Genomic DNA, 12,196 nt, shown 5'->3' with positions numbered 1-12,196 from the left:
TCTTCACTTTATATATTTTTTCGATTTTTTCTTCTTCTTTTATTATTCTATTCTTATGTATGTTCAGTTTTTATTTTTTCCCTTTACACACGAGTTTTTGACTCTTGTAAAGATTTAAATAAATAAAAAAAATAAAAAATGCACTGACGTGATGTCTATACAGAATATGTGCTAAGCTCGTCATAAAATTCATAAAATTTCTGAGTACACTGAAATACCGGCTTTATAACGTATCACACACAGCATGGTCTTTCATCGCTCGATGTATGCCCGAGATAAGCAAACATCTGTTTAATTCAGCGCTCCGGGACACATAGTATAATATAATATGTATATGTAGGTACGTACGCAATTATTCGCATACCCAATAATGGCCGCAGCCACCAAACAACCGAACTGATCTGTTATGTAAATCTCAGTACGATTATAATTTATTTAATATTGTTGCCGTGCGCCGCTGTTGTGGAGCAGGACTCACATTGTGCAATACGATATATGCAACGCGCGCTGCAAAAATAAATTCCAAATTATTTTTGCAATTAGTTAAATTATTATTGATCACTCGGTTAGCAATATACGCAATAATCCATCTCGGAGTATCATTGAAAGTATGCCAGATCATACCACACAATAAATAAATAACTACAGGGTTTTCCAATAAGAGGTGTTATTTTGATATTCAATCGTAAAAGATCAATGGTTTCGTTGCTTGTGTGGCAAGTAGCGCCATCTTGTTGACAGTAAACGTTGTCCAGATCAATACCATTCAATTCCGGACATGAAAAATTATTAATCATCTCTAGATAGCGCAATCCATTCACCGTAACTGTTGCTCCAGCCTCATTTTCAAAAAAGTAAGGTCCAATGACTCCGCCGGACCATAAACCGCACCAAACAGTCACACATTGAGAATAGAGAGGCTTTTAAACAATAACTCTTGAGTTTTCCGAGCCCCAGATGCGACAATTTTGCTTGTTGACGAAGCCACCGAGGTGGAAATGGGCCTCATCACTCAAGATGATTTGCATTTGATTCACTCAAGTGAATTTTAATAATTTCAATGCGTTGTTTAAGCGCGTATCGTTCAATTTTTATTAATGGCGTAGTTTCTACTTGTCAAATGTCAAAAAATGACAGCTTCAAAAGTAACATCTACCGAAATAGCGAGCTATTCAAAGTAACACTTCTTATTGGAAAACCCTGTATATAACAGTGGCGCAGCCGGTAAGACTAAGGTGTTAAGATTTGTCATCTAAATAAAATACATATTTTATTTCTCATACCGTAATAATAAACATTGCACACGGTTTAAAATATATATAAAAAAAATCTTTCTTTGACAAATAATAGTCAATTTCATTGGACTATCTGAGGGCGTAGCAATCAAAAGGTCTCATATAAATTGATGACATTGGATTTCTTTCAAATCGGTAAATATAATGAAATATTAGATGTTGTGTGGTGCAGACACGTTTAAAGTTCCATTATTTAATTCGATTATTTCAACTGAATTTTATGATAGAAAAATTAATCCTGATAAAAGTAGTCAATCTCTGTAACCCCGTTTTCACAAATATACGGCACCTTAGACAAATAAACTGAGAGACAATTAATTTGTAACTAATAAATATACAGATATAATATAGTGTGCTGGTACCACAAAGAAATATAAGAATATAACTTATTTCTATAAGTGATGTTATAACTCACAATTAATAAAGTATAACGCAAGTTGTATTATTTAGTTGCTTTATTTACCAACATATAACAATTTTAAAAACTAAAGAATTTATAAAATATGATCTGCAAGCGGCAATTGTCTCGACTCATCTTAATAACTACTTCTTTGAGGTCACCGCTTTTTAATGAATAAATGAGGTCAGATAAACAGAGGACCACTTTAATCCGTAGAGCGAAATATTTAAACCCAGACCTAAAGGCGCCTCTTTCAAATCGATCAATAATAAGGTCAGTGGAAATACAACCCTGTAAAAGCACGAGGAGTGATTATTTGTTTGAAAAGCTGTGAAGAGAAGTGTTTCTTTGCCTTTAAAGTGTTTTGACTACATACCCACTGGCGCATTTTTATCTCGTTTTTTAGCGTACCTACTCAAGTTCGATCAGATTATTTTTTAATATTAATTAAGGCGATGCACTACGTCGTGTAATATTTTAAATTGAGCCGCTATCAATAACAACCCTTACGAAGATGGCGATAAGATTTAAATTCCCGCTTAACACCATCCGCCCGTTTTGATTTATGCAAGAAAAAAACATGGCCAAAAACTGCCTTTTATTTTATTTTGTGGATGTTCAGTAACAAAAATTTTAATGTTTTTCGATCATTTTATAAATAACTTAATTTGCCACAATATACAATAAAACCATAACAAAAATGGGTTCGTAAGTAGGAGATTTTGAACTTTAGAGCAGTTTTCATAGGCCTTATACAATATTTTTTCTGGGCTTATAAAAAGACTTATTTAAAAAATACTCGATTATTTCAAAGGCCAGGATGCATTCTACTCGCAGTATTTAATTAAAGCATCTGAAACATTTCTAGGCGACCAAATTTTCAAACCAAAAACACATGATTTTGCATTACTACGTAGTGCATCGCCTTAAAGTGTTTTGACTACGTACCTACTGACGCATTTTTATTTCTTGCAAAGGTTTTGATTTTTGCATTCTTTTAGCGTACCTTCTCAAGTTAGATCGGTTTTTTAAAAAATATTAATTCAGTAAATTTCGGTCATGAATTATTTTACAAAATTCTCTCTCGTTTCTTAAAGAATTTCGAAATGAACAATTTGTTTACGTCCTAACATTAATTTAATTTGGGATGCGGGCTTGGGTACCACCGCCCCGAGAACCATTTATTGGATAACCAACACCTCTGCCATAGGTCATTCCAAGTTGTTCGCTACGTTTGTTGATTTAGCAGGGGTGCCCGGGTTCATCGAGTGAGGTGTGTACAGGATGCGCCATCCCACCAGGTGTGTGGCGTGCCAGATCGGGAGAGGCTGGCTTGGGGAGGCCCTTTCACCTCTCCAACTAGTCTCTCGACCCATCGCCTTGCGCCCTTTTATTTTCTCCCTCGTGCGTGGGTTTAATGTAAAAACTAAAGTCCATAAAAAAGAAACTGCAATAGTACCTACCTCGATAAAGTTGTGTAATTTTGGATCTTCAGTGTTTTATTTTCATTCAAATGTCGTTTAGGTATACAAGAAATCTTAACTCCTTATCCCGCGATATCAGACCTTTAATCGTGTAAAAAACAGTTCTAAGCACACATTTCGGAAAGTAAGTATTTGGTAATTTAAATAAGTTTTGGCTCGATCTTTCACAAAAATTGCTGACCAAGGACATTCTAATGAACACGTGTTTTAAATCATTGACCCAAAAATGTGGTAAAAAAAACATCAGAGAAAATTAAGTTCTAATATTATGCATAACCTTTTTAACCCATCGAATCTTTTTATATTTATTTTCAATTCAAAACGCACCTTGCAATGACGTTATATTAATAATTACTAAATTCATTGACACCGTCAATAATAACAAATTCGTTTCGGTCTAGAGTTCACAATTCACACCATTAATTCAACATTTGAAAAAATCACCATTATGTAGTTGGAATTCGTGATTGCGTGGTGCGTTTACTGTGCTCACATCTTCCATGTTAAGGGCTAAGGTCAAATTCAGCACATACATTATAAATTATAACATGGTATTTTTGCTGGTACCTTCACCTAGAAGTGCGATGGCCACACCTCTGCATGTTATTAATGCCTGTAGTACCAAACATATTGATTTATTCAATCAATTACTTGTCACAAACCACAGGCAGCGAGATATATTCAAATTTGGTGTCTTCAAACGTACGTTAAGATGTATGTCGCGAGGTGAAGACACTCGTGTTTTAAAAATAGAAAGGTACCTACTTTTGTACGCATAATTTGTCTGAATTTCGACATTTTCCTTAGACCGTTGGGTAGGAAGTAGCTGCTTATGTAGGTACCTACTTCTGTAGTAAATGTAGTAACTTTACAGCCAGGCTTCGCCCGATTTATGGTGGGTATGGGTGCCGCCGCCCGGGGACCTTTTATTGGATAACCAACACTTCTTCCTTAGTTCACCTCAAGTGGTTCTCTACGCTTGGTGACTTAGCAGGGGTGCCTTGTTTCAAGGTGTGAGGTTTGTGTTTGCCAACCTTCTTCGTGGCAGGTCGGATCGGAAGGGACAGGTTGAGTGAAACCTTTGACCTCTCCAGCCGGACTCTAACCCATCGCCTTGCACTGCAGTGGGAGGGATGGTTTCATACGTCCGTCACTACTGGACACATTGACCCCTAGATTCTTACTAACCCTTCATTATTTTTTCCTTCCCAAAACTTCTTCTCCTTCTTTTCCCTAAAAAGACCCTCCACACAGCATCCTCAAAGATGACATAGGCCATGAGGGATTTTTTTTCGTCAAGGCCTCCTGTGTGGAGCTAATGTAAATGATTCCGTTGTATACTACTCTCAGAGGGAGGTCGTACGTGACGTCATCGTGCTAGTTTCTTCTGTCTTTTTATTTTTTATACAAAACGTGTGAGTAAGAAAAGGATGTTCATCGATGAAGTGCATACTAGCTCTCTCTCTCTCGGAGTTGTTTATTATATTCTCCGAGCCTTTTTCACACCTAGGGATGGTTATATTGCTTACAATAATAATGTTGGTTATTCGGTCTTTGGTCACTGGCCTGAAAGCTCAAAATGTACTAGTTCGTAAACAATGTAATTAGAATGCATTATGTAAATATTTGTAGAACGTGGATTCGATAAAATCAGGAAATACATTCTCCTATTTGAATTCAGCCCACGGTTTAGTTTGTTGTTCAATTACTGTCATCAATAAAGAATCCCACCTTTTTCTTGCGTTATATCTATGAGCTGTTTACCGCTTTGCAAAGTGATTTTTTTAATGGCATTATTTCGTTTGTGTTTTCAACATTCTTCCACATTTAGGTTTTTTAATCATGTTTACTTACAGTAGGAAACATCCATATTAAAATTCTAATTCAACGAAGTGTTGTCACCAAGATTTTTGTGAACATTAGGTACCTACTATACCTTATTATGTTATACCTAGATTACGTTAATTCTTAGTATTTTTGTTAACCTAAACTAACTATTGTTATAAAAAAAAAACTCTAAATCAATGGATATTTCCTTCCCTTGTTTTTATTATTTGACATTTAGGTGACATTGGACACATCTGAACATTGAGAATACCGAATAAGGTCATTATTTTAAATCTTCCTTACGCTTAATTTAACGAATTCAATCAAATTTATTTAACTGTATTTATGAATTTGAAGATTTAATTAATTTGCCAATAGGTGCCTGCCTACCTGTCTTTGTGTAAAGGAATGTAAAAACATTTAAAAAGTCAATATCGTACGAAGTAGATAATAATAAATAATCTTCGTTGAACTATATTGAAATACATTTCGTTCCATCTTGTGTAGGTATTTCTTATCTCACAGGCTCTAGAAAGTATCCCATAAACTACTTTTGATATTGTGACAAATGCAAATGTATACTGGGCGTAGGACGACACTTCCCGCCAGTAATTCCGCGCCATCTTGAAAAATGGCGATCGTAAAGTTTTATTGCGCGCGCATCCTGCTCAGTGCAGGCGACTCGCGTCGGTTTTATGGACTAAAGCGAGCTAGAAACATTTAACATTACTTTAGCATACATAATTATATGTATAAACTTAAGTTTTGCATGAATATGCTTTATAATTTGATAAGTAATGTAATAAGTATCAACTACCAATACGCACACAGTTAAGCAAATAAAATTGTATTATTTTAAAGAGGAACTTAAATTTTCCACAAGACAATGAGTTATATGAGAATACGAATAATTTTACCAGTTTTTTAATAAATTAGAAATATGTTTTATCAGTTTTCTCAGTGTACAATGATTTCCACATGTCGACATGCCCGGTCCAGTTTTATTTAGGTACCTAGATATATTTTCCAGTTTTACGAGTATAAACTAGTAGGTAAAGTTAGGCGTATGGCCGTTAAAATAATAGTGAAATTTGGTCCGTTTGAAGTGCTCCTTTGTAGATTAAAATCTCATCTCGTTTCCTAAATTAAGATTTCCCCACAGTTCAAACGTCCAATAAGATAAAAATACTAATAAAACGACTGTGTTCACGGTAATTTAGTCCAGACACAGTAAATTAAACACCTAGATACATAGATCACCACACTTCTAGAGCGGTCATGTGTGGGAACGGAAATTTGGCAACTACTGGACGAATAGCCGCCGGATTATCGCAGGATTACTTTCTATAACAGCAAACCAATAAGATGTCAGTCACAATAATAACTAGTGGTTTTGTGAACAGTAAACCCGGCGTCCAAAAAAGTATATTTCTAATTTTCTCTTGTTTAATACCTAAATCAAAACCAAAATTTACCTCTGAAATCATAGGATTTAGTAATAGGTACTAACTTGATTATAAACCATCATAAACATACGACGTCAATGTAAACCATATATTTTATATAGCTATTTTTCTCAAATAGTGAACTTTAGAATTAGTTCAAAGAAACGTCACTATCCCAGTGACAATTTTTTTTCAAACTTTCTTCATACATGTAGGTACACACAAAATTACAGACAGACGAAATGCAAAAAAAGGACTCCGCTGCGCTCATTTAATAACAAAGATTAACCAGTAGAACTATGACATTTACATTTGGGGAATGCTTTGAGGCTGAAAAGAATTGGAAGAGGAGAAGAGTAAGAGAAATAGAAAGGTATTTTAGCATATGACTATGAATAAATCTGGTCAACGAACATAACCTAAAAAAAATATTCGTACATGCTAGGTTTTCAGGGCGAAGGAGGTTACCGCTCTGCGGTCGTCAAACAACGAAACTGAAATCTAGTAAATTTAAACGGTATTGGGCAAAGTTAAATTTTTCCTAGGCAAGTTAGACATAATCGACACCTTTTAAAATTGATACCTACGTTATTTCATATATTTAAAGTAAAGTGTATTTGTGCGAAAACATTTTTATATACAGATATTATTTATATGTCAAGTGAATAATTATCAATTTTTTTAAACAAATTATTACCTATAAGCAATAATAAGCCTGAAACACAAATATAAATTGAAAACAATTTCCGAGAAAAATAAATGACGGCGACGGGAATTGAGCCCGCACCCTTCTGATTGCCGGTCAGGTGCACTAAGCCACTGAGCTACGTCAGCTTATTTTAAGTCTCAATTAATTTAATTCTTTGACCCAAAGAAAACGGTTCGCCATCGCTGTTGTAGAGTAATTAATCATTTTTATTGAGCCCCAAATCTCGAAAATAATTCATCAATTTCAACAAGATTCTGTTGTCATGCTGTATTTGAATTGAACATTTTTAAGAGAATACATAAGATTTTATGGAAAACATTAATACATCAGATAACATTATGGGCCGTCAGAAGAAAAAACTAAAGACACGCTTTTTTTGGTATTCGGATTTTAAAATAGTTTAATTTGGGTTTCTTAAAACATAATTGTTTTCTTTTGTACTTCTATGAGTGGTTGTGTTGTGTTCGTACAAACAGGTCTCCAACTCGTCTTGGAAGGAGTAAATAAATAAGTGGTTATTTTAGATTAATCAGCGATTTATTAATACTCCGCGTATTATAAAGGTGACTCGATAGTCGAACTAACTAGAAGCTGGCTAATTGGAATCTGAAACAGTAAGTTTATCTGAGAGCCTTCCCACTGGCCCTGGCGACTACTGACCACTGGCTCCATCTTACGGACTTCCACGCAAGCTCTATGCACTGCCATCTGTGCATGCATCTACGAAGTTCTTACTTCCCAACAGGCAGCTACTAATTTTACTGTCGAAAAATCTAATTGTACATATTTCCTCCATTCTAATATTGCATTTTCATTTGATGATCGTGTATGATATACAAACAAGGAAGGTGGGTCGTGTTCCATTATTAGTATAAAACCGCGTGTGAAAAAGTGTCGCCAACACCGTTCACCAATACTGCTTCAAATAACATCTAATCACAGCGGCGCCCCGCCTTTGTTTCTACTACACGATGCCGCTTTGAGAGTCCGTGTAGTTAGGTTGAAGTTCGGCAACAGTCGGTACGCTTCCATGTCATATCTCCTTTGTAATCTTGTATGTGATGTGCTGACCTTTCCGTTGCAACTTGACACCACGTCACTGATTTAAAAAACTATTACGATAGAATCAAAATCAGAGTTCAATACCTACTCAGTACCTACCTACTTCTATCAATGAAAATTCGATAGCCACGTTTGCGTAAGCCAATATTAGTTCTCTGTTTATTTCTTCTTCAAACCAAAAGCGAATATTTTTTTTTCATCTAATAAATAAACATGAGCATAGTTAATCACGAAAAGCTCCAAACGTTTGTTGATTGAAATCATATCATACACGGTGTCTGGAATCTAACCAAAACAAAAAAATCTTCATTTCTGTTTCCTTTTTTTGTGCATCTATAAGGATTAAAAAATGCATTTTAAGGACAATAAATGTCTGACAACCTAATTTTACTTAAAAAACTTTGGACTCGATTTACTCGTAAACGAAAGCTCAAATCATCACCCATTATATATATATATACAAGCTCAGACACTTTGTATATATTATGATGGGTGACTGGTATTTGAATCGAAATAATTAATATAAAAGAGGAGATTACTACCTACGCACCTACAAGCTAAAAAAAGTTCATGTGACAATACGAGGTGTAACAAGTCGTTTCCGAAAGATCCATGGGCTTATTTCGAGAAAAGAGTTAATTATGTAGATTTTGTCTATTGTGCCGACGGTAATGTTATTAATATTTTACTCCAAAAAAGCCTATGATTAGCTTGTTAAAGTCTGTCGGGTATGTTTTATTACACCCTGTATAGAGCCAATTCTCCAAACTTATCTCGATATAATCACCCGAACGTGATTGTAGCGAGATATTATGCTTTGTTGATGGCCCCGCCCACATTAAAATGGCCACACAATGCACGTGCAGCGACTTCTAGTTATATCTTGTGTACATAGCCATATCAGTCAACTCGATAGATCTGATGAGAATCGCGGAAAGATTAAATAATAATGCGTATTATTTAATGATAAAGACACTCCCAACTCGCTCGCTGGACTGCTGATTTATAAAAATCCCGCCCACCACATCCCTTATGTGTGGATTTCTCCGTTATTTAACCAATTTTAGATGATGTTTCCGTCTTTATCGTGTTATTAAATGTAACTAGTTTTATTTGTAGGACTAATAATATTATTTAATCATTGATGACAATATAAACGGCTTTCAAACGAAGGATATGAAACAGAACAGACAAAAAATATTCAGTCGCATCTAGGAATTGAACCCAGGACCTCTTCCTTGCCGGGGAAGTTCCCTGACCACTGAGGTAATTCGACCATATCAATTTGCGTCATTTTAACTATATCGTACTTCGACTGAAAGCTACCAATATTATCTTCATTTTCTGGATGAAGAGGTTTTGGGTTCAATTCGGCTGAATCTTTCTATGTATTTTCTTTTTCACATAATTCATTTGAGAGTCGTTATTATCTTCTTCAATGATTAAGTTACAATGATTATTCCACCATAAAAAATATACATGTATGTTTAAAGTTAAGATTTGATACCACTGGAAAACCGATCCAATTGAAAGAAAACTTATGTAGTCATAATACCTTTCAACTCCTAGGTCCTAGACAGACCAATGAAATTAATTATCTGTTCAAGAAAAGATTTCGAATTATGATATTTTAAATACAATTCCACCAGAAATAAAAATCGCTTTCTTCGGACATGCTCACAACACTCTTTCCAATTTCTGTTTATCTCTCCGGTGTTTGACACTGTCTCTATTGTTTATATTTTTTTGTAACCTCTCTCTCTTTCATATCCTGACGAATGTTACAGATGTTACAACGGAACTCTCAGCGATAGGACCACCAAGACACTCTGTATAGGAATGTTTGGATATATTTATATCGTAAATCCTTGAAAGTAATGGGTTTATCGATACGTTACGTAAATTATAACTGAATGCTAAATTAATACTGTATATTTTATCAATGGATGAATTTTAATGTTTATTTTTCTCTTCTTTCCAGGACTCTACCGCACTTGCAGCAATCGTCTAAAAGATTTTTAATCAGTGTCATCAATTTATAAGAAAATATAATTAAAAAAATCTGCAGTTCTACGCGCTACGGGAAGACAAACAAAAATACTTCGAGTGATAAATCCTGTATTCTAGAAAATAATACCACGGAAATTTATATTCCGCAGACTTTTAAAAGTTACAAATACGTAACGAGTTTCTTAACAAAGCGTCGACTGTTCTGTCGAAATTACAGCTGCCATAAAAATCAAATAAAAACCTAAGAATTGAACAAGGACTCATTTGAAATTCCAAGCGGCATTAATTTTTAACGCTTACACAACCGAAACACAAAAACGTTCCCATAAACCAAAAGCTCGAAATTTGATATTCAAAATAAGTAGCGCGTTTGAAAATCTAACACGTACAACAGCCACCATCTTGGATGCTCGTAAAACACTGTAATTATTATTAATATAGTCTTAAATCATTTAAAAATAAAAATATTATTAAAATCAGTCGGTGATATTACACCGATTGTGAAAGTGTATCGCAACATATTGTTGAACAATATTTTTAAGATTTTATTTTTATAAAATAAAAACAATTCCATTAAAGAAAGACATAAAGTGAGAGATATTTACGTATTAATATTATTTTTTATTCAATATTATTAAATTTGATAAGATGAATTCCACAACGGTTGCCTCTACAATGGCGGCGAGCGCTCCGGCCATTGTGCTGTCAAGTGATAGTAGTTGCGCAAACAACAACACCATAACGACGATGAGTTTAAGTGGGAAGCTACCGAAGATGTACAACCTTAACGTTAACGTGAACGTAGCGGCGAGCTCCGCGGTGACCAATCTGCTGGCAGTTGAGTCTGCTTGTACCACGCCCAGAACACCTGAGATACTGAACTCCTTGATAGCCATGACCAACCCTATGGACGATTACAACTACAATGCCAGCGAAAAGTGTGCAACTGGCGGATTGAGAGTGAGTTCAATTTCATTTATTTCTTAATTCTTTATTACCTGTTTGGTGTTAGGTTATCATTTAAAACAATCGTAGCCATCTGGGGGGATGGTCTACAAGTCTACATAGCTCCCCCATTACAGATTCACCTGGGTTGTCATAGGGCATTTTGCGATGTCTCCCGGTTCTACAATGTGGCTGCTCAGTATCTGAGCCCTCTTTCCATCAGGCCATTGCCATTGTAGATGTATCGGTCTTTTGTACATTTCCTGCAGCCTGCAGCCATTGATGCTTTCTCCCAACGTCGTCTCAGTGAGTGTCGATCAATATCGATGAGTTTTTGGTTTAGACCATAATCCACGAGCACTTTTTACTAGTCACTTACTGGGTCCATTCTTCCACCTCTACAACCAGCTGAGGTCTTACAACTTTTTTTTTTTTTTTTTTTTCTTTTTTCATAAAAATATATTTAGATACAGGTTTTTTACATGCTTTTCGACTACCACACTAGACACATGTCCGTATTATGGTAGTCGAACTTATGATTAGACTCTTTTCGTTGATATGAGGCCTTGAAATATTATATTTTAACGTTCAAAGTCTAATTTCTGAAAAGTGCCACACTACATGCACGAAAGCAAATAGAAACTCTGTCTCCAGTAATCTGATCTGAAGATTACTGGAGACAGAGTTTTCTGACAAGATGAAAATGAGTGCTTTTGATAGCTCCAAAAAATCATACCTACGAGCGTTAGAATAACCCACTAACTTCATTTGATTACCTCAATTTCTCTAACCCATTGAGGAATCAAACCATCATTAAATCGCTTTAAAAATTCGACAGAGAGAAAGCATAACAAAGTGAATCACTACGCCTAAAGCCAAGCGACTGAACAATAATTTGCTGCCTCGCAAGTAGTAAACTAGTACATACTTTTCTCACTTATTATTCTGCAATAAATCAGTGTTGCATGTGCAGAGTGTAGATTGAATAGAGGCTTCATCTAAAATGGCAACACTAAACC

General features: G+C 35.1%; 1 protein-coding gene across 2 annotated transcripts in view; it reads left to right on the top strand.

The window, feature by feature from the left end:
• Window positions 1–12,196, top strand: part of Atf3 (Activating transcription factor 3) — a 119,222-nt gene that overhangs the window by 88,648 nt on the left and 18,378 nt on the right. For both annotated transcript variants that reach the window (XM_089642341.1, XM_089642340.1), the window contains exon 2: window positions 10,204–11,192. In XM_089642341.1, the coding sequence (XP_089498467.1) occupies window positions 10,881–11,192 (312 nt within the window). In that variant the 5' untranslated portion in view covers window positions 10,204–10,880. The remainder of the gene's footprint in view (window positions 1–10,203; window positions 11,193–12,196) is intronic.

This window comes from Hesperophylax consimilis, chromosome 18 (assembly GCF_061612785.1).
Source record: "Hesperophylax consimilis isolate HC1 chromosome 18, BYU_Hcon_1.0, whole genome shotgun sequence".
Taxonomy (NCBI): Eukaryota; Metazoa; Arthropoda; class Insecta; order Trichoptera; family Limnephilidae; genus Hesperophylax; species Hesperophylax consimilis.
This window is presented reverse-complemented; position numbering and strand designations above follow the sequence as displayed.